At 57.5% G+C, this 27,987-nt stretch overlaps 1 protein-coding gene across 7 annotated transcripts; it reads right to left on the bottom strand.

Annotated features, from left to right (window-relative positions):
• Window positions 1-7: 7 nt before the first annotated feature.
• ARHGEF40 (Rho guanine nucleotide exchange factor 40) lies at window positions 8-18,067 on the bottom strand. 7 transcript variants are annotated; one of them, XR_011994866.1, is made up of 24 exons: window positions 17,958-18,067; window positions 15,543-15,740; window positions 13,700-14,945; window positions 13,404-13,565; window positions 13,142-13,262; window positions 12,479-12,575; window positions 12,310-12,390; window positions 12,074-12,190; window positions 10,996-11,091; window positions 10,797-10,912; window positions 10,375-10,501; window positions 8,269-8,391; window positions 7,941-8,084; window positions 6,753-7,363; window positions 6,441-6,675; window positions 6,064-6,150; window positions 5,262-5,477; window positions 4,386-4,556; window positions 3,002-3,179; window positions 2,118-2,222; window positions 1,750-1,893; window positions 1,115-1,528; window positions 665-711; window positions 8-547 (listed from the first exon to the last, which is right to left on the bottom strand). XR_011994866.1 is itself a non-coding variant. In XM_072724320.1 (24 exons), exons 1-23 carry the CDS (start codon window positions 17,958-17,960, stop codon window positions 670-672), a joined length of 4,551 nt encoding a protein of 1,516 aa, XP_072580421.1. In that variant the 5' UTR covers window positions 17,961-18,067; the 3' UTR covers window positions 8-547; window positions 665-669. The 7 variants fall into 7 exon arrangements, 4 of the variants coding, with proteins under 4 accessions (XP_072580421.1, XP_072580422.1, XP_072580423.1 ...); XM_072724320.1 differs by having other exon boundaries at window positions 1,115-1,245; XR_011994867.1 differs by lacking the exon at window positions 1,750-1,893.
• Between the last annotated feature and the right edge of the window lie 9,920 nt (window positions 18,068-27,987).

The following is a 27,987-nucleotide window of genomic DNA, read 5'->3' as shown; positions in this document are numbered from 1 at the left end:
CGCAGAGTGTGAGTAAATACATTTAATATAACAATAGTATTATAATAACAGTAATTACATGTATAAAGTCCCCCCCTCCCCCCTCCCCACTCCTGTAATGGTTTGCAGAGCTCCGTTTCCTAGGACACCCCAGGACGGAGTTGCCAGGAACTGCAGCTGGCCTGGCAGGAGAGGAGTCTTCTCAGGGAGAGTCCGGGTGGCACCGGACGAAGGGGAGAACTCAGGCTGGAGGGGAGGGCTGCCATGGGGCAGCACCCTGGGAGTACATGGTGGCCCAGGAGGAGGGGGAAGGACTGGATGACGGAGGATTTCTCCACCTCCAGGTATGAAGGCAAGCGAGTGTGGCCGCTTTGGCTCCCGTAGGAAGGCACCTGGCTGGAGAGAGCTAGAGATAGCAGCAGGGCAAGGTGCTGGTCCTTTGACCTCATCTCCATCCAAGAAGCAGAGGGAAGGAACTCAGTACTCTTCAGTCCTCCACTGTGTTCCACTGCTGGCCCGGCCCGAAACGTGCTGAGAGGAGGGGCTGTAGCCAAGTTCTCCATCTTCTCTAGGAGCCAGGAGAGAAGAGGGAGATGGGTTGGGAGAAGGAAGAAGCTGACTTGCAAGCAGCTGATGCAGGAGGGAAGGGGTGCCGGGTACAGTGGACGGGGTGTTGCTGACTCACCCAGCTCACAGAGGAGTGGTGGGGTCACTCAGGGCTCGGACATGACTCTGCAAAGGGGCAAACAGCAGTGAACGGAAAGGGTGAGGCAATGTCCTCTTACCTATATCCACCCCACCCCACCCCACAAGCCTGCCAATTCACCTCTCTCCTCCCTCAAATCCCTCAATTTTGCTGATTTAATCCAAGTCCAGATGCTGTTGGCATTCCCCCCTTGCCGTCTACTCCTGCACTATGCTCCTTATTAAAGATTCCCTTTTACTTCTGACCTTAATGCCTCTCAGACCTTGGGGAAGAGGAGAAAGGCACACCGGACAGTATATCCAACCTGTGCTCTTGCTGGGAGCACAGGCTCATTGGTTTCCCCGGCCCCATGGGCTGAATGATCAGACTAGCCCACTCAGAAGGCGGCTGAAGAGGTCGCCCCGAGCCAGCCCTAGTTCAGGGACTTACCTGCCGGGACAGCCCTAAGATCCCTCCACTGGCCAGAGTGGGAGTGCTGCTCCCAGGGTGGGGGGGTTGCAGGCTGGGACTGTTTCTTGGTCCTGGGGACACATCTCCAGAAGAGTCAAGTGTTTCTGGGGCTGGAGGGGAAGCTAGGGTGAGAGCAGGGTATAGAACCCCTCTAGATTACCTTAAGCAACCAAGCTGCTCCATCAGGGAAGAAAAAGCTCCATAGCAACAGGAAGCCATGAGTCACCATAGCAATCCAGTTGCAAGAGCACCCCCCTACCAAGAGGCAGGAAATTGTCAGCAGCATCATTAGAGCAACCAAGGAAGAAGCGACAGGAAACTATAAGGATTGCCGTGGTGAACCAGGAGAGTACAACAGGAAGCTGAGCAGTTTCCATAGAAACCCAAGGAGAGCTAGAGAGAGAGGTACAGAGGAAGTGCTTCTTAGCAACAGGCTGCTGTAAGCATTATCCTAGCAACCAGATGGAAGGCTCTTTTAGCAATGGGGAAGCTGTACATAGTTGTCATGGCAACTGGGCTACTTGGCTAGAAAAAGGAATTGCTTAGCAGCAAGCGGCCTGAGCATCACCACGATGACCCAGCTGTTGGGAGCCACCCCTTGAGAGGTGCCTCACCCAGGGAAATTTGCTTGACGTCCAGATCCCAGGCCTCCTCCTCGACGCGGGCAGGCAGGGAGCAGGCTCCCGGTGAGAGGCCGGGAAGGGAAGGGCCGGCATGCTCAAAGGATGACACGGCCACGGAAGCCCGGGTGCGGGCGGCTGCAGAGAGGGGGGCGGGGGTGGGGTGGGGGGCTGGTGTGGGAAAGCCCTCCTGGCTCTTGGAAATGACCCTCCGTCTCACAGAGGGCCTCCCGGTCAGTCCCACAGTTTCTGGGAAGACATGTCCACGCTCTACCCTTCCTTTTCCCACCAGGCATCCCCACTATGCCCTCACTCTCAAGGTCTTGACTTCGGGGGCCGCCCCCCAGCACTGTGGCCCTCACCTCTTCCAGTGAGCAAGGCACTGAGCGTCCGCTCCCCAAGGGCTTTGATGTCCAGGAAGGGTTTATTCCCAATGCCCATGGAGACCATCTGCTGCACTCGGAGCTCTAGGGAACAGAGACCCTGTTACCAACCTCCTTCAGCCCCCTCGCTCCAAGCCCCAGCACCATCGTTGTCGTCGTCGTCGTCGTCGTTGTCGTCGTCGTGGAGTCTTCTGCTCCTTGCCGATTCTCAGTCATCTGGTATCTCCTGCTCCTCTTGCTGTCAACTGTCACTACATGGATGGGGACGGGGAACCTCGACTTCCTCCTCAGACAGCTGTCTCTTGTCTCCCACATGTTACATCCCGTGCATTTGGCATTCCAGCCGCCCAACTTCTAGTTCTCCCCTTGTGCCCTCCATCTTGGGCATTAAGAGCAAGCCCCTGGTTTCTACACACCTCTAGAGGTTATCCAGCGCTTCCCTAGATGCCACCTTATTTGACCATCTCCTATTACACCACGATGTAGCTGTCGCTTCCCAATTTCAGATGAGTGCAAAGAGGCTAAAGAGCATTCAAAACAAAAACCCCAAAACAAAACCCACAGAAATTCTAGTCTGGTCACACAGCAGGTAAATTCTGGAACCCCGGTCCAGTGAGCACTCCTCCACTCTCTTTTGCCCTACCGTTTGCTCTTGCTTTTCTGAAATTGGTAGCGTCCTCTATGCTTTTGGTGTACCTTCGGCTAATCTCTGTGCCCGCAATCCCTCTCAGTCAGACCTTGAATCACCTCGCAAGTCCTTCTTTCTCCACCCCGGGTGGTTTCCCAGGTGGTTTCTGCACGCTCCGGCTAACCTCCTGCCCTAACCTGGGCCCGAGCCCACCCTCCCCGGCTCTGCCCGGTACCCTTGTTGTGAGCCGCCTGTCTCCACAGCAGCTGGGCAATGGAACTGGTCCACTTGAGTTTGATCTCCGGGGAGGCTGCCTGCAGAGTGTACGCTTCTCGTGCACGCCGCCGCCGAAACCACAGCTCAAAGCAGAGCCCGCTGTCCCCGATGTTTTCTGTGAGCCCCATGTCAGCAGTCTGAGAAAGAGCGGGGGAAGAGTGGGTGCAGACAGAGTGAGTCCTGGCTAGACGGTACCACATGGAAAAGCACTACACTTGGCTTGGCATCTGGTAGATGTTCAGTAAATGTTTGCTCAACACCCACCATATGCCAAGTGCTCCACATTTAGTCTTCACGACAACCATAATTTACAGAAGGGGAATGCCCAGACACACGAAGCAACTCGCCCAGGGGCTTATCATGGCTTATTAGAGAACGAGTTCACACCCATGTCTACGTTGTTCCAAACCTAGGCTCTTTCCTCTATACTGTACCACCCCCCCCCGCCCCGCCCCCTGCCCCAGATAGCTCGAGTAAATGTAGAGAGAGACTAAGAATCCCTTAGAATCATGTCACATTGCCAGTTCTAGGACTATAGGTCTCTCTCCCTCTCCCTCTCCCTCTTTTTTTTTTTTTTTTTTTTAAGTCATCTCTACAAGCAGCGTAGGGCTTGCACTTACAACCCTGAGATCAAGAGTCAGATGCTCAACGGACTGAGCCAGCCGGGTGCCCCTAGCACTATAGGTCTCTGATGGACACCAGAGCTGTTTCCCTGAAGCAAGGCCTCTTTCCTCTCAGGTTCCGTTTCATTGGTTCCTTCCCTCAACTTAAGCTATTGATAGATACGTAGATACACAGATACATGAATAGATAGACGATAGATCCTTTTCTCCTTGCCCCCAGGGACCACCGCAAAAGCATATATTCTTAATGGGAAAGGTCCTCCTCTATTCTGGCTTGGAATGCCTCATAAATATCCCACAAGAATGAAAAGGAAAATCCCAATGACAATGACAGGAATGTCTATCACCTCTGACACCTTAACCAGATGGTTGATAAGGTCAAAACCTGTCTTAGATGATTCAGATTCTCAACCTGAGTGGGGGTTGAATTATTTTCTAGAACATCTTGAGTTCTCAAGAAGAGCATGAATTCCTGTCCTGTCCCTCGCCGCACCCCCCTCGCCGCCATTCTAGCATCCTACCTTTTTTTTTTTTTAAAAGCTTTTTTATTTATTCAGGAGAGACACAGAGAGAGAGGCAGAGACACAGGGAGAGGGAGAAGGAGGCTCCCTGCAGGGAGCCCGATGCGGAACTTGATCCTGGGACCCCAGGATCACGCCCTGAGCTGAAGGCAGAAGCTCAACCACTGAGCCCCCCGGCACCCCGCCCCCCATATCCTACCTTAAAGGCCTGCTTGTAAACGAAGGTCTCTGATCCCCCTTCAGTACCCTTGAGTTTGCTGAACAGGAGGAGATGCTCAAAGAGAAAGACATGGCGAAGGCACTTCTTTCGGCCACAGATGACAGTGAAGGGGTCCCGGTGTAGGAGCTGGCCCTGCTCCTTCAGATCTGTCTGGGGAAAGGGAAAGGAAAAATAATTGGCCCTGGAGCCCTTTGGGTATATTTTATGGGGAGTAAAAATGGGATTTATAGGGCAAGGGGCCTAATGTACTGGTTCTCAGGCTGAGTCAGGAAATCAGGGAAGGCCTCAGCCTAGAATCCATCTCCTGGTCGCTGTGCACAGCACACCTGGCCTAGCAACATAGTCCTGCCTCTCCGGACAGAAGGTACGCTGCAGGTAGTGTTTACAGTGTCCTTTGGGGAAGTCTCTGGATGTTGGGGATGAAGCACCATTCTGACCCAGGAAAAGAATCAGCAAAGAACTGATGGGAAAGAGGTCTATCACAGAGGAGGCAGGTTCCCCACTTGTTCTGGAACACCTGGGCTAGAGAGACCAGATACGGGAGGATAAGGTATGTGCCGGGTGTCCAGATACCTGAAGAGGTGTGGAGTCGATAGCATAAGAGAAGAGTTAGAAATGGACAGGAAAGCAGAGGCAGAGGGAGGACGGTGGCGTGTTGGGCAGGACACAGCTTCTTTATACACGAGAACACTGAGGCCCAGTGAAGTTCAGTGACTTGACCAAGGCCATCTCCCTGATTAGAAATTGGAGCCTGAGCCCTCTGACCTTGAGTCTAGCTCTCTTGTCACCAGCGACACAGTTCGTGAGGCCACAGGATTACGCAGTCAGAACTGGAGTGATGAGCCATGGCCTCACCTCGCAGCCACGCACTGCTTCCACGGCCAGCAGGTCCCTGCCACGGGTCTCCTGTTCCCGGAGCAGCTGCACGGCAGCCCCCAGAGCCTGGCGCTCTGAACTCAGCTCAGGCCCAGCTTCCCTTAGGAGCTCCTCCAGCAGCCGCCCGTACCGAGCCAGCTGCTCCAGGGGCTGCTCCAAGGCCCGGGGCAGGTGAGGGCCACTCTCCACGGAGCCCTGGTTGGGGAGGAGACAGACGGGGATGCGGTGAGGGGCTGGAGCTAACGGGGGCTGAGCTCTGTCAGGAAGGTGGAGGGTAGTCGAGGCTGTGGGGGGTCGATGAAGCCCAGATACTGCCAGAGGGAAGGGGAGACTTTCCCCAGGAAGGAGGCAGGTGGGGGCCTGCAGGAGACTCAAGCACCCTCTCTCTGTACCTCGAAGGGGAACGCAAGAGGAGTAATCCCTCATGGTCTCTGGCTTTTAAGCCTTGAAGTCACTTTCACGTATTTTGATGTAAAGTCTTGACCCACACAGCGCTGACTTAGGGTCAGTAGCTACTGTGCCTGTTTACCAGACGTAGAAACAGAGGCCCAGTGGAATCAAGAGTCTTGCCCAGAGTCCCTCGGGATTAACATTCAGGCTGGCTGGGCTCCCAGTCCGGGGCTTGTCCCACCCCCAGCATCCAGCATTTCTGGGAGACGATTGATAGGAAATGTCCCCTGACACATCCAGGGGAGCTTTCTTCCCCGAGGGACTCTGAGGTTGGGTGTGCTTTAGGTTTTTCCGTGCCCCCCCACCCCATGGGGGTCGGGGCAAAGGTTACCTTGGTCAGGGGGCCAAGCGCGGCCAGACCATTCTCCAGCTTGTGACGATGTTTCACGTACTGGGCGTAAAGGCTGAACTGGTCCCCCTGTGCCAGTGGGGGAGACACAAGCCACCCTGTGGTGAGAGACGGGCCTCTCCCCTGCCTCGCCCCCATCCTCACTACAGCCCACAGGAGACACAGGCCACTTCTCCGCCTGGGAAGTGACAGGCTCCCACGGTTGAGGGAAGGCCTGGCCGAGGCCTGCGCAGATCCAGGGGAGCCCAGGGGACGCACCCTCTGGGAGGGGTGGGGCAGCGGATACCAAGGAGGAAGGACAAGGGGGAGAGCTGAGATGCAGGAGGACAGGGCCGGGACAAGGTGTAGAGGTCACTCACGTGGCGGAGGAAGCAGGCCCCTATGCGCAGAGGGTGGGCCGCGCAGCCCTGAAGCTCCCGGAGGAAGTGGGTCCGGTGGAAGCTGCGAAGCCTCTCGCGGGTGCCCAGGGCAGCCGCCCAGGCGCCCCTCAGGTCAGGAGTAAGCTCAGGGCCCGGGGGTGGCACTGGCTCACTCAAGGCGGCCACGTACTCCTGCTCACAGGCAATCAGCTCTGACACCAGCCGCTGCTGGGCACTGCGGGGGCAACAGGGAGCTCGCGGAGGCCGGTGCGGGGCTCGGGGCCCACCCCGGCTCCCTGGCCGCGCCCTCACCTGAGGCTCCGCTTGCGCTCCATGCGGGGGGTGCCTCCTCCCCAGGGCCCCTCCGGGCCTCCGGTGCGGCCCAGCAGCACGTGCTCCCGAGGCGAGCAGGTCCTGTCTACCACCTCGGTGCTGCTCACCTCCAGGCCTCGGATGAGCACCGGCCGCGCAGGCCCAGCCTCCGCCTCCGCAGCCGGGTCCGGGCCCTCGTCGGCGCAGTCCTCGCCGCAGGGCGCCAGGGAGCCGTGGGACGGGGCGGCGCGTGGGCCCGGGCTGCCGGGGAGCAGCAGGGAGCTGAGGCTGGGCGCCGGGCTGTGGGGGCCCCGGGGAGCGCCCCCGCTGCTGGCGCTGTCCGCCCGCCGTCGCCGCTGGCCCCGCGGACTCGCCTCCTCGCCCAGCTGCTGCTGGATCCTCCTCTCCAGCTCCTGGCAGCGGGCCCGGCAGCGGCCCCACTCGCGCAGGGCGGCGGGGCTGCCCAGGTCCAAGGCCAGGGCCCGCATCTCCTGGAAGGCGCCGGCGCTCGGCTCCGGGGCCCGCCGCAGGGCCAGGGCCGCCAGCGCCGCTTCCCTGCCCGGGCCCGCTCCCGCCAGGCGCGCGGCGCCCTCGTTCACCCACTCGTTTGCCTGCGGGGAGGGCGGGGCGCAGTGAGGGGGGCTGCCGCCCTCCCGCGCCCCAGTCCCCCCCCAGGCCCCGCCCCCGCGCCCCTTCCCCACGCCCCAGCCCACGGCCTCCTGCCCCTTCCCCTGCGCCCCAGCCCACGGCCTCCGGCGCCCCCTCCCGCACCCCAGCCCACGGCCTCCCCATCCCTTCCCCAAGCCTTAGCCCACAGGAGGCCCCGCCCCCGCGCTCCAGCCCACGGCCTCCCTGTGCCCTTCCCCACGCCCCAGCCCACGGCCTCCGGGCTGCCGCCCTCCAGGTCCGGAGAATCGCCCGTTACCACCCGCGTCCCCCCTAACCGTGGCCCTGGGAGCCCGTAAGGAGGCAGCGGGGCCTGCGTGGAAGACGACCCCGGGCTGCCACAGACCGGTCAGGGGCAGGCCCAGACCTACGACCACGCCCGGGAGGCAGGTCCCGTGGGGCACGCAGGGCCAGCGAGCAAGCAGGGGGCAGGGCGGACACTCCAGGCAGCGGGGCTCCCTGCTTCCAAACCCTGCGGACCGCTCCCTGTGGAGGGCAGCGCGGAGGGCGGCTCGCACACACCTGCTGGAAAAAGCGCTGGAGCCGCAGGGCCCGATGGAGGCCGCTCTCAGCCTGCTCCAGCCGCTGTTCAAAGACATCCAGAACCTTCTGCGAGGCGGCGTCCTCCTCCAGCGCCAGGGCCTCCCGGGCCTGCGCCAGGCGCTCCTGGAGACAGAAGGCGGCCCTCAGACCTGGCCATCCGTCCCAGACTGGCCTCCTTCCCCCGCCTCCTCTCCCCCTTCTCCCCTACCCCTTCCCTTTCTCCCCTGCCCCTCCCCCCTCTCCCCTGCCCCTTTCCCCTTCTCTCCTCCCCTCTCCCCTCCCCACCTGCCTCTCTCCCCCTTCTCACCTGAACCTCAGTGCTGAAAGCCCTGAACTGCAGCTCAGTCTCCTGCAAGGCCAACAAGGATTCCCCGGGCACAGCAAAGCTTGCCAGCTGCTCCTCCCCTGGGCCTGAGAGCCACTGCAGCACCTGCGGCAGACAGGGCGGAGGGCAGGGCTGTGAGGGAGAAGGAGGCCATGCGATGGGAAGGAAAGCTGAGATCCAGCTCCAACCCCACCATCCCAATCCGCAGCCTCCTGGGCGAACCCCCTCCTGTCAGCTGTCACGTGGGAATGGTAACAGTGGTCGGTGGTAGTCTCCACCAGGGTCAAGAGAGAAAGCAAGAGACCTTTGGTAGAGCACGAGGACGGGAAGCTGGGCTGGCAGGAAGCACTGCGGGAGGCGGGTGAGGGGTCCAGGGCTAGGCCTGGAGGGGACATAGATAAAATTGGCGTATGCCTGAGGCAGGATGTGACGACCGTCTGGATAACTGAGGGCCAGGAGAAATTTCGCATTCAGAGTCCATCGACGGGTGGGCAGGGGTCCCAGGTACCTGGCTTGGAGAGACAACCCAGTGTGTGTGTGTGTGTGTGTGTGTGTGTGTGTGTGTGTGTGTCCAGCTCTGGTTGCCTATTATGGCAATCTAAGGACTCTCATGTTGGTTCTGGGATATTTGATCAAAAAAGGGATAGTAATTTTTTCCTCTGAAGAAAGGCTGGAAGCTAGGGTAAGACAGCCTGAGGATGAGAAGCCTGAGAATGTTCCCAAAAGATAGGGCCCAACCATAAACCCTTGTTCAGGCCTTTGATGAATTCATTTGGTCATCCTTACACCCTTGCGAGGGAAGTGTCGTTATCATGATCCCCATCCTACAGATGCAGACTTGGGAACTCAGAGATGCTTCAAGATTTGTCCAACATCTCACTCCTAGCAAAGCCAGAACCCAAGCTGAGAACTTTAGGCTCCAATTCCTGTGTGCTAACAGTTTTGAAACGGGGAAAACAGCTAACAAGCAAGCGAGCAAACAGTAAGAGATACAACTCCTTGGATCCTGGGTTGGAGGAAGCCAATATGTAGAAACCCCAGGAAACAGACAGCCCTGCCCCACTTTGACACTGACCCGGATGCCCACATGCAGGTCCATGCGGTGCTCATTCACCACTCTTGGGGCTCTGGGGGAGCAGATTGCAAAGGCCCCTGGGCCCCGCATGTTAGAATAATCCCCTATTCTAGGGGGATTTTTCTTTTAAGATTTATTTATTCAAGAGAGAGACACAGAGAGGCAGAGACACAGGCAGAGGGAGAAGCAGGCTCCATGCAGGGAGCCCGAAGTGGGACTCGATCCCGGGACCCCAGGATCACACCCTGGGCCGAAGATAGGCACTCAACCGCTGAGCCACCCAGGGACCCCCCCTTTTAAAAAAAAAGATTTTATTTATTTATTCATGAGAGACACAGAGAGAGAGAGAGAGACATGGGCAGAGGGAGCAGGCTCCACGCAGGGAGCCCGATGTGGGACTCGATCCTGGGACTCCAGGATGCCACCTGGACGGAAGGCGGCGCTAAACCGCTGAGCCACAGCAGCTGCCCTCCTGTGGGGCTTTGAACCCCAGGAGAGAAGAATCAAGACTCAGAGAAACCAGCCTTATCCCCAAATCTTCCCCACAGAGGCCTTAGCATCTCCCATTATCCTTTCCTCTCAAGGTGGAAGAGGTGGGACCTGTCCAGCCTCAGGCTTGGGGATGACATCGCAGAAAGAGCTGAGGGAACACGGGTGGCAGTGTAGCTAAAAAGCTGGTATCAATGGACTTTTATTATTTTAAGCTAACAGGCACCCTCGGGTCAATCAGCTCCTCCCAGAATCCCCTAGGGCACCCAAACATCTCTTCTAATCTCATAATCTCTAAGGATCCTTGATCAAATATCAACTGCGGGGCAGGGGAGGTCTGGCTTCTCTTCCGGGGCTGAGGTGCTGCCTCCCTCTTGTTGACTCTCACCCCCACCAGGCCAACCTCTGGTGGGGTGAGGACAGAGGGAGGGCCATCGATCAAGCCATCACTGTGGATGTGGGCAGGAAAGGGAGTGCGGGGGCCAGGTTCCCAGGCCACGGAGGAGCGGTCTGGGGGTCCTCACCTGCTGGAGTCGCTGCAGGCGCTGTCGCTGCTCCCGCCTCTGGACGTGCAGGTTGGAGAGGCGCACAAGCTGGTGAATGGCCTCGTCCACCTCCTGGTACACTGCAGCTGGGCCCGGGCTCTCCAGCCTGCAGGGGGAGAGGGGCCCAGTGAGCCACTGTCTTCGTCAACACCCCCCCCCCCATTCCATCCCTGCACAGCCTCGGGTCAGAGTGCAGGCCTGGATTTGACTCCCCCACCGAGTGGCTAATCCCGGCCAAGGCATTTAACACTCCCCATCCTCCCAGTCCCTGTCTGTGATGCCAGGGGCGTCAGGTGAAGGTCATGCCAGGTGGGAAGGCATGCTCTCCTGTCCAGGGGCTCACCCAGTACGAGCCATCTGGCAGCGCCGGTGCGGCCCCCCCCCCGCCCCCCGCCGCGTACTTGCTGCTGTGGGTGGATCGAAGCCTCATCAGGATGGCGCCCCCATCCCTCTGCAGCTCTGTCAGCCGTGGATCCGCCAGCACCTTCTGCAGGGGCTCGAGCATTCCCGTGGCCTCCTGGGGGTGGGGAGTGGGTGCCGGGAGGGGTTCCAGCGGAGCCCCGGGCGCCCCCATCCCCTTGGGCCCCTCTCAAGTCCTACCTCTCCCGCTGGCTCTGCTGCTCCCTCCAGCTCCTCGATGGCTCGCCGCACAGAGCACAGCACCCCTCGGCACAGGCGGCACAGCCTCGCTACCTCCTGCAACACACACCGGGGCTGCAGGTGCGGCTGCCCCCCTGGACTTTTGTGGAGGCCAAGCTGGGTCCACTTCCGACTTTGTCGCTTACTAACTGTAGGACATTGGTGTTGGCTCAGGTCGTGATCTCAGGGTTGTGAGATCGAGCCTGGAGTCAGGCTCCGCATGGAGCATGGAGCCTGCTTGGGATTCTCTCTCTGCCCCACACCCCTCACTCATGCTCTCTCTCTCTCTCAAAAAAAAAAAGAGATTCACAGAATTTTGTGAGGTTTAAAGGGATGATGACAGGCAAGCACTTAGCCAGGACTGGCACCTTAAACAGCTTAGTCAGCGTGAGTCTCCTTTCTCCCTGTCCGCACTAAGTTTTCACCCTAAAAATCCCCTCTTCTCTGCCTATTCAGATCCACTTCCCTTTGATGTACAGCTTAGAGACCATGTTACAGACCCCCTTTAATACTTAGCTCATTTATCTTTTCTTGAATATTCACAGCACTTAGCTTCATAGAATCGGAGATTATATCATGATTGCCACACTGTGGGTGAGGACCCCGAGGCCTGGATGTTGGCGCAGGGAACATGCACGGAAGGTGCCTCTCTGCACGTGGGTACAGTTCCTTGTCCAAGGTCACGTGCTACTAGAACCAGCCTTCCTGAGTGTCAGCTCTTTCCAGAACCGCAGTAAAATGACCTTACAATCTTCTCCAATAGCTTGTGACGTAGATCCCACCAAAAATCTTATGCTGTTTGATGTCATGTTAAGAACTTATTTCATACGCTTCTCTCATCTCCCCCGCAGCCCATGGTACATGCGTGGTATTTTGCTCATGGGCTGTGAGCCATAAATACTTGTTGAGTGGAATGGAAGGGAAACCACTTTTTCCCGACCCCAAGGACATGTCTCAGGTCTGGCCTCTCCCTCCCAGAACGTCCTCAGCGGTGTCATTCCTGGCTCCTGCCTTCTTGGGTAGGGGAGGTGGAGCTTACCTGGTGTGTCTCTACCCAGTAGCTGGGAGAGGGTTCCCTGTGGCCCCCCAAGTCCCATGGCAGCTCCTCTGGCTTGGCCACTCTTTTCAGATCACTCTCTGATAGCAACTCAGCGCCCTGTAGACACGTGAAGACAGGGGGTTCCTGGCCTGGCCACCCAGGGGTTCAGGGACCAGCCTGGGGCCCTCGCCATCCTCTTCCGTCCCCACTACTGAGGGGCACTAGGGGACTCAAACCTGAAGCCCACAGGGTTCAGTCAGAGAATCATCATGAGTGAGAACCAGCAGTCGCTGAATGAACGGAGGGTCTCCTGAATCCTGAGGGCAGAGAAGAATAATGCTAAACTGTGGGCAATTTAGCCCTCGGTTAGGGTCGAGAGGGGTACCCGTGTCAAGGGCTGGTTACCTGAAGTTGACTTAGGACAGGAATGAGGGCTGGAGGCAGTGGGGGTGCCTTCCGAAGGTCCAGCAGGACCGATAGCCCCAGTATCCGGAGATCAGGCCTGAGGGCACGGGAAGAACCAAAGAGGCAGTGTGTGTACACACACGTGTAAGTGTGCGTGGAGGGCATGAAGGCACAGGGTCTGGTTTTACTGCTCTAGTCCTCAGGAGAAGTCAGTTCCTGGCACTTTTGGGAAGCAACAGGCAAAGGGCCCAAGGGTGGTTTTGTGTCCAAGAGGCAGTGACCTAGCATTCGGAGTCTCCACTCACACAGTCCCAGGTACCAGGATCGGGGTCTGGAAGGGTGTGAGTCCCCTGCCAGGACACAGCGGGGTGCCCCCTAGGTTCATGGGGCCCAGTGAGTCGCTGCTGAACGACTACATCAGTACCCTGATAATCTAGGTCATGTCTTAGGATACTGAACATCAGCAGTGTTGATTCTGAGGACTGATGAAGATATCCTAGAGGTCAGAAGTCAGCGAGGTCAGGGCTCAATGGCTTAGAAATTGAGGGGTGAGGAAGTAGGCATCCCGGAGGTCAGGAAGCCAGTGTCCTGGGAAGAAAGGAGGTCAGGGCCCCCATGAGCAGGAGGTTAACGGCCAGGGTGCCCATGCTGGGCCTCGGTTACCTGAGCAATGAGTGGAGGTAATGAAGAGCAGTGCTCAGCACGTCTCGGGAGGGTGGGGGCTCCTCAGGAGGGCCCGGTGGGGTAATGGTCAGCAGAGCTCGCCCACTCTGGTCCACCCCTCCTGAGGACACAAAATGGTCAGGCTGTCCGGGCCGGGGGCAGGCCTTGGCTACCTACCACCCACCCCGCCTCCCTCCACAGCCCACCCAGGCTGCATCTCTTCCCTTGACCCCCTTCCCTTCAAACACCGATGCCCACTGACCAGTCAGGACCAGGAATCCAGATGCCATCAAGTCCCAAGCTACATCTGGGTCATCAGAGATGGAGACCGGAGAGGCCTCTTCTTGTCTCACTCCCACTTCCTGCGCCGTCTCCAGGGGTGGTGGTGGTGTGTCTGACACGAGCCCCTCTGGACCTGTGGGTCCTGCACAGACACAAGCAGAGCTACGCGCCTGAGGCGGGGAGCCTTCTGGCTGTTGGGCCCCCAGCGCCTCCTCCAGCCCTTTCCTGGGCCCAACCTATGTGGTCCTTGCCCTGCTGGCTTCGGTGTCATCTCACCTGCCGCGCTTGCCAGGCTGGGCCCCTCTGGATCTTTCTCTCTGGCCGGCTCTCCTAGAGGTCCGCAGGCTTCTGGGGGCTGAGGCTCTTTTTTGTCTGCTGGTTTGAGTTCCTCTTTCAGCTCCAGCTCTGCCTTCCCTGAGCCTCCATGCTCCTCCTCAAGCAGGCTGCATCCTGGGAGCTCGTGCTCATTTGGTGGGTGCAGACTGACAGGGACTTCCTGGTGGCTGGCCTCATCCTTGTCCCCAGGGCTCAGTGGAGCACTGTCCCCTCCCCGGCTCAGAGCCCCTCTGCCTGCAGCACGCTTCTTCCTCCGGTTTCCTTTGCCTGTTCTCCGAGGGGTGCCGGGGGGTCCTTCGGCCCCCTGGCCTGCCTCTCCTCCCAAGTCCCCCGACCTTAGGGGGAAAGATTCAGAGGCTTCCCCCAGTGTCTCTGCTGGAGACTCCGACGCCTCGAGAGCTGCTGCTTCTGGGAGAGCCTCGGCTCCTGGGGGTGACCCAGGGGAGGCCCCCATGCTGCTTCCCTCACCGGGTGGGCGGGCCCCATCCTGGTCCCGGGGCCCCAGGCCCTTCTGGTGCATCCAGGCCCGGTGTCTCCTGTGCCGGCCCTTCCCTCCAGCACCCTTCCGGGTGGGTACCGTCCGGGTCCTGGGGAGGCCCTCAGAGCCCTGGGCGTCTGTGGGGCTCCCCCGCACCGGCAGTGTCACCTCAAGCAGCTCCACGTACTCGCCTTCAGGTCCTTCAGCGGGGGCGTTGTGTCCATCGCCAGGACTCCGGGTGCCCAGGGCCTCCTCAGGGAGCGGAGGGCTGGGGAGCCCTGGGGGTCCAGGGGGCAGTTCGGGGGGCAACGTGCTTGGGCGATGTCCAACCATGAGGCCGCCTTTATGCACAAATCGTGGGCAGATGAGTTCTGCCCAGGGCAGCCGCTGAATCCCGGAAGGCGCCGAGAGTAGGCAAGTGCTGAGGCGACCTGTTGGCCGGTCCTTATTGATGCCTTGCAGCCACTCGGGTGTGAACAGGTAGGCACAGGCCTCATTGGGCACTGGCAATTCCTGGACCCGCCCACCTCCCGGGGCCAGGCACTTGAGTGCCAGGCGGGGTGCTTGGGCTGCTGAGGGCACCACTTGCAGGTAGAAGTCTCCTGGGCGCAGCAGCTGCCAGGGCAGGGCTGCTAGCTGCACCACCACCTGCTCGTGCAGGCAGAGGGGCCAGCCCTCATGGAAGAAGAGGAAGCCGCTGTACTGGGCCTGGGGAGAGAGGTGGGACGCCGCGCTCAGGCCTCTGCTGATGAAGCGGCAGAAGGCAGTTAGAATGGGACCACCCTAGGCAGGGCTGCCCTTTTGCCTGCTGGGTTAGCATCCCAGGGGAGTAGGAGGGGTGTCCGGGGGGGTTCATGTAGCAGAGGAAGGGATTGGGACTGGCTGGTTCTCTGATAGCAGGAAGCTTCTCTAGGAAATGCGTTCCATGCGTGGGAGAGTAACAACTGAGTCATTACAAAGACATGGTCAGCAGATGCCGTGGACTTGGAGGGGTCAGAGACTCTTAGGAACCTTTATATCTGCAGAAGTGAAGGCTCTCTGTTGAGTCACGTCTGGGGGAGTTGAGTATGTTGAGAAATCAGTATGGGGGGGAATGTCTGGAATTGGGTCTGGTGGGCCTGGGTCTTGGGGAATTGATGTCTCTTAGGGGTCAGTACTTGGGGAAGACGAGTGTCTTTGTGTGAGTTAGTATCTGAGCGGCCTGTGCCTCTGTGGGGTGAGTGTTGGGAGGTGGCATCTCTGGGGAGAGGGAAATTAGTCTAGAGAGTCTCTGGAGTGAGACAGTAGAGGTTAGGGGCCACTCACACAGGCTTCCTGCTGGACTTTGGCAAGCAGGTGCTTGGCGGGCACCAGGAAGTCCAGCGTGTACCTCAGCGCATCCTCCCGATAAGTCCTCTCCACCACCTGGAACACCTGACCCAACAGTGTGGGAGCTGTCGCCTCGAAGGGTGGGTACAGGGCTGCAAGCGTGCTCTGCACACAGTCCTCCACTGGCTCGGGCTCCTGGGGGCAAGAAGGCCAGCTGCAGATCCCTAGAGAGCACGGCCCCGGGGGGCACACGGTGCACACAGTGTGTGCTCACAGGGGCCCCTCAGGAAGTGCCGCTGGATGAGCCTGGGTGGCCGCAGGGGGCCAGCAGGGTCATCTCCCCTGGAGATCCAGGGAGGCTTTACTGCGAATGTCTCCGATCTCTCGATCTCTCGGGGCCAGTGCTGGCTCCTGTGAGCTGGACCATTGCATAGTTTCTCCTCAGAGGAGACAGTCCTCTGGGCCACCAGGGGATTTGGTGGTGGCTAGGAGAGCTCTGGGGCGTGGAGGGCTTTGGCCCGGCCATCTCACAGGCCCGTCCTCATGGGGCCTGTGGGCTAGCGACCTCCAACGGAGGTGGAGGTGCCACCACCATAAACGATCATAAACTAGAGATGGTCTTTGGGTGGGAAGGAGGAGGACTAAAGGGTTGTCTGTCTCTCTAGCAACCTTCCCTCTCCCGGAGTGGCCCTAGAGCAATCACCCACTCCCAGAGCATGTGGGATTGGGTTACAAAGAACTGGGTGGGGGCAGCCAAAAGAGGAAAAAGTCACAAAAGGAACATGTGAGGAAGGGAGGAGGCCTTGATGGTATGTATTTTTCCAAATCCAGGAGGACCTCTCTGCCAGCTCCACCTGCAGTTGCTGTCTCCGAAGGCAGCCCTGCTTCCCCCAGAATTGCCGCCCTGAGCGCATCCCCGGGGGCTGGGGGGGGGGGTGCTGACTCCGGCCCAGGCCCTCAAGGAGTGCTCCTCAGGCTAGTCCTCTGCAGGCCAATTTCTCTTTCAAGATGCCTTTGAAGTTCTTTTTATCAGGTTTTCCCTGCTGGCAGGGGGCAGGGGGTGCTTGCGGGGGTGTCGGTGGAGTTCTCCACGGCCACCCCATCCCCCCCCCCCCCCCCCCCCCGCAGACAAAACTGCGTATTCTACCAGCTGGCCCATGTGTCTGAGCCTCTGCGGAGCTGGGGCAGCCCCTCCAGGGACGCACCCTCGCGGCGTGGGCACGGAGCCGCGGCCCAGGGTGTGTGGGCGGGCGGACAGACCCCCCAGTGTTCCGAGGACCCGGGGGGCGGGGAGGCGGAGCGGGCCGTCCGATCGGAGGCCAGGAGGGGGGAGCTGGAGCTCGAGGAGCGAGGCAGCTGCAACCCATTAGGGGCGGTGAGCTCATGGCTGAGCGAGAGTCTCCGCCACAGGAAACTGCAGCAGCAGGAGGGGAGGAGGGGTCTGGGGTGGGAGGCGGCGGGCAGGAGCGCGCGGCGGCCTCGCTCGGCCGCGACCAGCCGCGAGAGCAGAGCCACTGAGTCAGCTCTCCCTGGCCCAGTTCCCCTGGTGCCCCGCTCCGGCCTCCCTGCCCGGGGGAGCCCTTCCTCCGGGGCCCGCGGCCCGCGGTGCTCCTCCCGCCCCCGGGCCCCCGGGCCTCGCTCCTCCGCCCCGCGGCCGCCGGCCGCTCCTGCAGGGGCTCCAGGCAACTTCTGCCGGGAAAGTTCCCAGAACCGCGTCCGCCCGCACCCGCGCCCGCGCCCACCCCTCCCCGGCAGCCCCGGCCCCGGCCCCGGCCCCCGCCTAGCGCCCGCTCCCTTGTCACGCCCCCGGGCCCCGCCGGCTCCCCGCCCCCCTCGGTCCCCGGCCCGGGGCAGCCCCGTCCCCCCGCGGGCATGTGCCTCCCCGGCCGTGTTCCCGGCCCCCGCCCGGCGCAGCTGCGGCCGGTCCCCAGGGCCGGATGGGTGGGCCCCGCGCACCGGGCTGGACTGGGATGGAAAATGGTGGTTCCAGGCGGGTCGTCCCGCCGACCCGCCGACCCGAGGGCGCCCCCGCACCCCAGGGCCGCCGCCGCCGCCCCGACTGCAGGGGTCTCCGCTGGGGGCGGGGGGCTGGACCCCGGGGGGCGGGGGCTGGACCAGCCTGCAAAGAAGGCACAGGTCGGGACGGACGAGGGCGCGGGGAGGTGTGGGGTCGGGGGGACCGAGGGGCGGAGGGGGAGGGGGCGAGAGGAGGGAAGAAAGCCGAGCGCGGCGGGGCAGACGGACGGGCGATCAAAGGGAAGAAGGGGGATGGGAGGGAGGCAGGCGAGCCGGAGCGCTGGGCCGGCGAGCGGGCGCCGGGGACGGGGCCGGGGACGGGGCCGGGGACGGGGCCGGGGACGGGGCCGGGGGCCGGGGCCGGCGGGGACCGCGGGGCCGCGGCGCGGGACTCACCATGGCTCGGGCGGGCGGGGCCGGGCGCGCCGCCGCCTCCCTCCGTCCCGCCGCCCGCGTCTCGCCGGGTCTGGCTGGGGGGCAGCTCCGGTCGCGGCGGCGCTCGGGCCGCGGGGCCCCGCCAGGGAGAGCCGAGACGGCCGCCCGCCCGCCCGCGTGCCCGCCCCGCCCCTCCCGCCGCGCCCCGCCCCGCCCCGCCCCTCCCGCCCCGTCCCGCGCCCGGCTCTCGCTCTCGCTCTCCCGCGGGCAACCCGGGCCCTGCGGACCGTGCCCCCTGCGCCCGCCGCCGCCCGGCTCCCTGCGGGGTCCGCGCGGGCCCCCAAGGACACTCGGGAGGCTGCGGGGCGTGCATTCCCGGGGGCCCCGGCCTGGGATGGGCGGCTTGGCGGCCGAACTCGCGCGGGGGCCGGTCCTCGGAGCCCAGAGGAGGCGCGGGCCCCGCCGACGGAGGGCAGGCCCCGGGAACCCTTGCACCCTCAGGGGCTCGCGCCTCCGCCCCTCCCGTCTCCCCGGGGCCTCAAGCCTCCGCGCTCCGACAATGGGCCCCTGTGTGCGGCCGGGGAGGGCGGTCGGGGGCGGCGAGGGGTGAGGGCGACGGCGGGGCCCGGCCCCGGCATGGGGTGGCCCTGCAGGGGCGTGCGCCTCGTCCGCACCGCGTCCCGAGCGGTGTGCTCGCGCCCCTCCCCCCCGCACCCCTCCCGCCCCTCCCCCCCCGCACCCTCCGCACCCCCTCCCGCTCAGGCCCCAGGACTCGAGACGCGACGCCGCCCCTTCCTTCCTACGGGTGGCCCGGGGGGTGGCCCAGGTGTCCCCGGGCCGCGCGGGCTGTGGCGGTGAGGATGGCTCTCCACGCAGCAAAGGGGCAGGCGGGTTAAGAGAGTTCTAGGCTCACCCATCCTCCACCGCGTCGCGTGTGCCCCGAGCCGGCGAGGCTTTCCCAGGGCCCGAGGAGGCCTGGGCACGGACAGGAGATGCCAGCACCCCCCCCCCCCCGCCCCGGGCAGCCCCTGCAGGGGCGCGGGACGGGGGGCACTTCCCGGGGAGTGGACGCTCGGCAGTAGACGGGCCTGACGGCGGTGCCACCGCGGCTGGGGGCTGGCGTTGGAGAACCTGGGCGGGGGGGATGAGCACCTGCGCGGGGGCGCCGGGGCCTGGGCAGTCGCTGGGGCTGCGGGAGGGGAACCCGGGGGTGGGCTCTCCTGTGGCCTCCTCGGGACGCTAAACGCCGTCCCTTCTCCGCTCCACGGGCCCTGGAAATGAAGAGAGAGAGGCTGTTCATCCTTCTTGGAGACCAGAAGGTGCCCCTGCTCCATAGTGTCAGAGAAGAAGCAAAGTCCAGGGCGGATCCGGTGACCGTCTCCCCCGCGGAGGCAGGGCAGGGAGCTGGGCGGTGGGCTCCGCAGCCCCAGACTCGAGCCTCCTTGTAGTTGCTGCTGGGGCCCCGGGGAGAGTGAGATTTTGCTACCCCCTGGTGTCCGCTCCATCAATGCCACCCTGTAGCTCCTTCCAGAGGCCGCCACTTAGGAAGCTCTTAGCAGATATTATTATGAATCTTATTCTCTTGCTTCAGATCCAGCTAACCCGTCCCCAGGGTTGAGAAAGAGTCTGAACTTTCCCTTAGCAGGTCTTACATTCCTTAAGCTCAAGCAAATTGTGTGGGAAACTGTCGGTAGGATCCAAGGATCCTGCAATTAGGAAGTGGAATATAAATTAAGCTGGCTCTGGGAGTTCATGAACTTCTAGTAAAAAAAAAAAAAAAAAAAAAAAAAAAAAAGGAGTGGATCGTTTTTTCCCCCTATGGAAAAATGTGAGCCATTGAAAGTTTTTGAACTTGTTGGGGGATGGAGGTTAGTTGCAAGGCCTGGGATCCAGTTACTCCTTTCCAGGAGTTGTTTTCAATCTATCCTAAATAAGGAAGGTTTATTTTATGAAGTAAAGTGACATATATGTTTATGATGGATAAATACCCTTTCTCCAAGAATGGAGGCTCTCGCCTAAGGGAGTGTGTGTCTGTAGAGTGTATGTTGATGGGTGTGCTTGGGGGGATGTGAAGCGGGGGTAGTTATGGGGAGGAGTTGGACGTTCGGAACAGCCCAGGCTTAGAAGCATTCACAAAACGTTCTCACCGTATTTCGCCGATTTCAGATTCTTCCGAGCTTACCAAACTCCCATTTTACAGATGAAATTCTGGCTTATTGAAGTTAAATAACTTGCTGGAAGCTACACAGTAAGTAGAAAAGCCAAGATTTAAGGCCAGGCAGTCTGACTCCAGAGCCTTCACTCTCAACCACCAAGTTACAGGATTTCATCCGAGCTGTCAGAGTCCACAAAAGAAGCACTCTGAACACTACAGCACCCACCTAACCATCGTGTTAGAAAGTGTTTATTTTGGTAATAAGCCAGGGCTGAAAGAGTTTTTTTTTTTTTTTTTTTTAGGATTTTTAATTTATTCTTTCATGAGACACACACACACAGAGAGAGAGGCAGAGACCCAGGCAGAGGGAGAAGCAGGCTCCATGTGGGGAGCCCGCCGTGGGACTCGATCCCGGGTCTCCAGGATCATGCCCTGGGCTGAAGGTGGCGCTAAACCACTGAACCAGCCACCGGGCTGCTGCTTTCTTTCTTTCTTTCTTTTTTTTTTTTTTTAAATAGTTTCTCAAAGTGACAGACATGTCCCTGTGGGTCAGAGAATAAACATCCTTTTCTTTTCTAGACTTGTTCTAGAATAAGGAACAGTTAAAATAATCCCCAAGAAATTTCCAATATGGTTTTCACAGGGAAGTAGTGTCATCCAACCCTAAGGGAAGGCAGAAGAAATATTTGGATCTGTGACGTTCGTGGCCCAGCTTGTGTGCCCCAAGAGATGTGATTGCCCTTCCACGTGCGGCTGGGGCTTTAGGCTGCTCACTCTCTGTCCACTGGGAGCGTAGCTGTGACTGGTGCCCTGCTTTGGTCCTGGTCCTCAAGGCAAGGGGGGATTAATGAAAGGCCGCAAAGGCAGATTTTAGTGACAGGAAGGGACAGGCTTGAGAGAACATGTTCTTGTTACTTGTATCTTCCAGGAAACTGAGTCCAAGCCTTAGTTACTTTAAGATAAGAAATCTGGGTGCCTGGGGGGCTCAGTCGGTTAAGCAACTGCCTTCGGCTCAGGGCATGATCTCGGGGACCTGGGATGGAGCCCTGCTTCGGGCTCCTGGCTCAGTGAGGAGTCTGCTTCTTCCTCTCCCTCTGCCTCACCCAGGCTTGAGCAAGCACTCTCTCTCTCTCAAATAAATAAATAAAATCTCATTTTTAAGAGTTTAAAATCTGAGCCACCCAGGTGTCCCTAAAAAAAAAAAAAAAAAGACTCTCTTTTCTTAAAAAAAAAAAATGTACAATTTTTTTCTCTGAGCTGGGTGTCATCAGAGTCCACACCACCACCACCACCTCTTGCCTATGGTGTGTGTTAGCTTCCATACTGGTTTCTGTACTCTACTCTTGGCTCCTAAGAAGCCATTCTCTGCACCCTCCCCAGAGCATTTCCCAATAATTCCAACCAGGTCCCCTCAACCCCTTCTAAGGCTTCCCATGTACATATGGATCATATCCTGCCTATCTCTCCAGCCCTGTCTCTCAACACTCCCCTAATGTGGGAAAACCCTGGTGACCCTCTAGTCATAGTGGCCTTCTTTCAGTTATTTTTTTTTATTATTATTATTTTAAGATTTTATTTATTTATTTGAGAGAGAGAGCGCGCTTGCACAAGCCTGGGTGATGGCAGCCTCCCCACTGAGCCGGGAGCCCGATGCGGCCTCAATCCCGGGACCCAAGGATCATCACCTGAGCAGAAGGCAGACTCTCAACCACTGAGCCACCCAGATGCCCTCATTCTTTAAAGAACTACCTTGCTTATTCCTAATTTGGGCCCTTCTTCTCTTTTCCTTCCACCTGGAGGCTTCTTGTCACAGTTCTAGGGGCTGACTCCGCTCCTCTTGGATTTTACTAAAGTGTTGCATTTTCAAATGTCTTCCATGACCACCTGATCTAAAGTGATCTCTCACCCCCTAGTCCCTCCCAGTGAGGTTATTTTGTTTTGCTTTCTCCACAGTATTTATCTCTATTTGATTTTATACTTGTTTAGTTATGTCCTGTCTCCAATAATAGGACCACCCACGCCACCATATGTCATTGGAAAATAAGCTCTGTGAAGACCAGGACTTTTGTCTATGTTGTCACTGCTGTGTCCTAAAGTGTCTGACGAGGTCCCAAAAGGTATGACTACTCCAGATGGAAACTGTACGGGGACCAGAAACCCCCATAGAACAGGAACAGTGGTGGGAACAGTTGAGAAGTGAAAACGGGGAGCAGGATGAGTGAGGCCCAATGCCTGGGGTCTGCTGCTCAGCTTTGTTTTCTTCCTGGACTTTGCCCTCACAGGTTCTTTGTTTGTGGTTGATATTTGCAAGTGTAAGCCACACAGGACAGATTTAAAACCAAATGTGGGGCGTAGTCACTGTGGAAAACAGTATGGAGGTTCCTCCCAAAATTAAAAATACAATTACCATATGATCCAGCAATTCCATGTCTGGGTATTTAGCTGAAGAAGACAAAAACACTAATTCGATTTAGTGTGCCCCTGTGTTCATTGTAGGGTCATCTACAATAGCCAGGGTGTAGAAACAGCCCAAGTGTTCATCAATGGATGAACGAATAAAGAAAATGTGCCATGTGTGTATATAATGCCTTTTGCTGCAACATGAATGGACCTTGGGGGCCTTATACTGAGTGAAATAAGTCAGAGAAAGACAAATAGCATATGATGTCACTTATATGTGGAGTCCAAAATGCACACACATACACGAGGCACCTAGGTGGCTCCGCTCCGGCAATTAGGTGTCTGCTTTCAGCTCAGGTCATGATCCCAGGGAGCGAGCCGGCTGTTGGGCTCCCTGCTCAGTAGGGGTCTGCTTCTCGCTCTTCCTCTCCCTCTACCCCTCTCTCCCCGCTCATGTTCTCTCTCTCCATCTCAAATAAACAAAGTTTAAAAACCTTCAAAAAATAATCAAAAAAGAAATAAAATGCGCAAACCCAGCCACGAGCGCACAGATACAGAGAACAGACTGGGGGTTGCCAGAGGTGGAGGGTGGGCAAAATGGGTGAGGGGGTCAAAAAGTACAAACTTCCAATCATGAAGTAAATATGCCCTGGGGATGTAACGTGCAGCATGGTGACTATATTGCGTATTTGAAAGTTGCAGAAAAAAAGAAAAGAAAAAAGAAAGTTGCTAAGAGTAGATCTTAAAAGTTCTCACTGCAAGAAAAAAGTGTTGTGACTATACGGTGATGTTTGTTCGCTGGACTTGTGGTGGTCATAAATACAAGGATGGGATCATTACGTTGTATGCCTGAAACTAATATAATGTTGTATGTCAATAATGCTTCAATTAAAAAAAAAAAAGAAACTGAATGTGGAATGTCTTCTGGATCAGATGGGCTTCTGGATCTCCTGGGCTAGATGAATCTGGAGGAGGTGAGGATTGGAGAGGGTGTTCTGGAGGGTTCCAAGCTCCCTTATGGACTTTATTGGTGGACAAAGCCAGAGACCCTTTTACACAGTTGTAGGTCATTTAAAAACACAGTTTTACATTCTGGTTTCTTCACAGAACATTGCTCGTACACATTCCCATGCATCATTAATATATAATTTTTGTATATTTGTCTTCAGGCAAGGTGGTGGCTTGCTGCTTCGGTTAGAGCACGGAGCACTTGCCCGTCATTTGTTTAGTCACTCCCAATTTTCAGGAATTTGTATTATTTCTAACTTTTTGTCTGTTACACAGAGTATGAACTGATATGCATAAATTTACTCCTCCCCAGTTCGAGTTATTTCCATTTAGCATATTTTACCAAGTGGAATTGTTGGATCAAAGAGTAGGAGCTATTTTATAGCTCTAGTTATTATCTGGTGAGGCAATATTTGAAGGGCAAGGGTCACAGAACTCCCTTAAAATACTTAAGAGATTGAGTGTGAGGAAACATTGGGTTTATTCTGAATGCTCACAGTGACTGGGCGTCAGTGAATTGCGGCAGTGATGGATGTGTAGATTAGTTTCTATATGGGGCAATTTAAAATATTTAGAGCTGCCAGAAAATGGCACCAGCTGCTCCACAGGTAGTAGATTCCTCCCCTCTGGAAAATGTTAAGCATAATGAGAGAGTCTTTAAAAAATTGTCTTATAAGCTTTCCAGATTTGCAATCTGTATATTTTCCTAGCTCTGTTCCTTTGCTCTGAAAACAAACTTTGTTAAACAAACACTTATGAAGACCTAACATGTGCCAGGTATGTCTGGAGGTGGCCTGAGCCCGCCCTGGAGCCTCCCAGCGGAGTCCTCCTGGGCCGGCCACCCGGGGAATTACAGCAGGTGAGGTCATGCTCCACCCCACCCCCACGGGAGGACTGCGCGGCCTGTGCCCCCGCATTGCTCTCCAGATCCTTGACATCTCCTCTGCTGGGCTCATTGTCTACTCCAGGCCTCTGCCCATTCTCCACTCATTCTTTTTTTCTTTTTTTAAAGATTTTAATTTTTGTTTATTCATGAGACACACAGAGAGAGAGAGAGAGAGAGAGAGAGAGAGAGAGAGAGAATGAGAGGCAGAGACCCAGGCAGAGGGAGAAGTAGGCTCCATGCGGGGAGCCCGACGTGGGACTCAATCCCGGGACCCCAGGATCACGCCCTGGGCCGAAAGTGGCACTAAACCGCTGAGCCCCCCGGGGTTGCCCTGATGGGTGTTGCTGTTTTTTCTCTCTCCCCTTCTCTCTCTCTCCCAGGCAAGCAGCCTGATTTATTGAAAGAACCAGTTGCCTAACAATCTGTTGGATTGGGGTTTTGGTTTTTCAAAAGTCACCTGCCTGGTAAAATGTAGTCTTAAAACTGTAAATTTGGCCAGAGCGGAAACGCCCTGTTGAGATGAAGCCTCAACCAGGGTCCCTGAGTTGGACTTTCCTTGGAGTGGATTTTGCCGTCGTGCTGGCCTCAGGGAAGCCCGCCCTGCTCCCTGTCCATCTGTCTGTCCATCCGTACGCGTTTTCTCCAGCGTGCAAGTCGCAGGATGAGCCACCTGGCAGAGGGGAGGGCACCGGGCGATTCTGCACGGCGGCCGGGTTCTGTGCCCGCCAGCAGCGGGGTGGCCCTGAGCCCGGCCATCGGTGCTCTGTGAGTCAGTGCCACCCCCAGGGCTCAGAATCGGCGGGCAGGGCACAGCGGCAGGCCAACCAGAAGCTCACCGTTCACTGTGCGGTTGCAAACGGTGCAGGGAACCGGCTGGTCTTGTTAATGTGAGTTTTTACAACATCCTTTTAGTTCCCAGAAAAAATACTCAGAGGGCTACCTTGGCTTTTTAAATTAAAAAGTTTAAAAAAAAAGTTTTTTTGGGGGGAATCCCTGGGTGGCTCAGCGGTTTAGCACTTGCCTTCAGCCCAGGGCGTGATCCTGGAGTCCCGGGATCGAGTCCCGCGTCGAACTCCCTGCATGGAGCCTGCTTCTCCCTCTGCCTGTGTCTCTGCCTCTCTCTCGCGCTCTCTCTCTCATGAATAAATAAATAAATTTTTAAAAAAAGTTTATTTATTTTTTAAAGATTTATTTATTTATGCATTCAGAGAGAGCGAGAGAGAGGCAGAGACACAGGCAGAGGGAGAAGCAGGCTCCATGCAGGAAGCCCAATGTGGGACTCGATCCCGGGTCTCCAGGATGACACCCTAGGCTGCAGGCGGCACTAAACCGCTGTGCCACCGGGGCTGCCCTAAAAGAGTTTTTTTAAAGATTTGATTTATTTGGCAGAGGGAATGAGCACAAGCAGGGGGAGCAGCAGAGAGAGAGAGAGAGAGGGAGAAGCAGGCTTCCACTGAGCACCCTGGGATCACGACCTGACCGAAGGCAGACACCTAACCGACTGAGCCACCCAGGCCCCCCCGCAAGTTTTAAATTTATGTTCCCTATATTAAAGATGCAAATCAGGGGCGCCTGGGCGGCTCAGTCAGTTAGGCGTCTGCTTTAGGCTCAGGTCATGATCCCAGGGTGCTCAGCAGTAGCATCTGCTTCTCCCTCCCCCTCTGCCTGCCGCTCCCCTCCATTTGTGCTCACTCCTTTCTGTCAAAAGGATGAATAAAATCTTTAAAAAAAAAAAAAAAGATGCAGATCAGAAGCCTAGTTCTTCCTTAAGTCTTTATTTAAAAAAAAAACACATTTATTTGTTTATCTATTTATTAAGTAGTCTCTGCCCCTAATGTGGGACTTGAACTCACAACCCCAAGATCAAGAGAGAGTTGCATGCTCTACTGACAGAGCCAGCCAGGCACCCCTTTAAGCTTTTATACTTAACTTAGAAACAAGTACATTCAGGATCCCTGGGTGGCGCAGTGGTTTGGCGCTTGCCTTTGGCCCAGGGTGCGATCCTGGAGACCTGGGATCAAATCCCACATCAGGCTCCGGGTGCAGGGAGCCTGTTTCTCCCTCTGCCTATGTCTCTGCCTCTCTCTGTGACTATCATAAATAATTAAAAAAAAAGAAACAAGTACATTTTAATAATCACCAGATGTTCCCAATCACACATTTTAAATTAAAATTGTAAGGCCAGGGCAGCCTGGGCGGGGGTGGGGTGGGGTGGGGTGGGGGTGGGGGTGGGGGGATGGTTCAGCGGTTTAGTGCCTGCCTTCGGCCCAGGGCGTGATCCTGGCGACCCCGGATCGAGTCCCATGTCAGGCTCCCTGCGTGGAGCCTGCTTCTCCCTCTGCCTGTGTCTCTGTGTCTCTCAAGAATAAATAAATAAAATCTTAAAAAAAAAAAAACTGTAAGGCCAATTAACTCTTGTTAGGCTAATTTTTAAAAAAATACCGCAAATACCTAGAACACTAAGTATGCACATATTTCTTAATACAAATATATTAATGCAATGTGTTTGTTTTAAATATTTCCATCCCTAATTTTAAAATTTCTGGATGTTAAAGCAAACTTACCCACTAAGAGAACCGTGTCATCCTAGGTGTCTGGGGAGCCCCTCTCCAAGTGACTTTTTGGAAACGTGTCCTCAGTGGTCCTGCAGAGATTTTGTCCCAAGGCTCCTGGGCAGCTCCCCTCAGGCCCCAGCTACCCCACGGAGCCCTCTTCCACGGCTGCCGGGTCGTTGCTGCCCAAAGGGGCCGGTTGCACAGTCCACGGCCTCCTAGGCTCAAGTTACACTTCATCTGATTCCTCCACCTACACACACAGAAGTTAGAAACTCCTACCCAGGTTGCTATACAACTTGTCTGGATGTAATTCCTCTATTGAAGGATTTATCTGAATTCTTTCCACGTTTTTCCAGCTCCTGGGGCCACCAGTCTCCCAGCTGTTGACTAGTCAAATTTCTCCTGCTGCTGCCCGACTCTGGGGACAGGCCTGGTGGCACGCGGATGCGTGTGACAGGAGGATCTGTGTTTAACAGAAGATGGTGGCTTAGTTGGGATGATGAAGCCCTGGGGGAGGCAGGAGCAAACGGCGAATCTGTTTGCCTGGACCTTCTCCGCTTTCTCCATCGTTGTACTTCCTGCGCTCGTTGGACGGTGCTTCGCGGCCGTTTCTGTTGGCCTCCCAGGCTAGGTAAGGAAGCCTTGACTGCAGCGGCTTCGGAGTGTGTGCCGCCCTGACTCACGGCCCCTTCAGAGCCGTCCTATGCCCTCCCGTGCGGGGAACCCGGGATAGTTGGAGAAAAGAAAACCCAAGAACTTCTGTGCCCTCTTCAGGCGGTACCTGGGATAGACGGTGACTTACCGGAGAAACAGGAATGGAAAAGAGCGAGTTCATACAGGTGTCTCCTAGATAAGGACCTCGCCTGGTGGGGCGGGATGGTCCCAGCAGCCGGGCTGGGGGCGCGCAGCGGGGCAGGAGCTCAGCCCTCAGGGCTTTTCTTAAGATGCGGGACGCTGACGGGGGGTGGGGTGGGGGGCTGGTAATGCAGGTAGATGCCTGGCCCTTGGGACCCCGAGGTGGGGGGGTGCTTTTGGGGGCAGGTGAAT

Source organism: Vulpes vulpes, chromosome 10, assembly GCF_048418805.1.
Source record: "Vulpes vulpes isolate BD-2025 chromosome 10, VulVul3, whole genome shotgun sequence".
Classification (NCBI taxonomy): Eukaryota; Metazoa; Chordata; class Mammalia; order Carnivora; family Canidae; genus Vulpes; species Vulpes vulpes.
The sequence above is the reverse complement of the archived record's forward strand: the minus strand, read 5'-3'. Positions and strand labels throughout refer to the sequence as shown.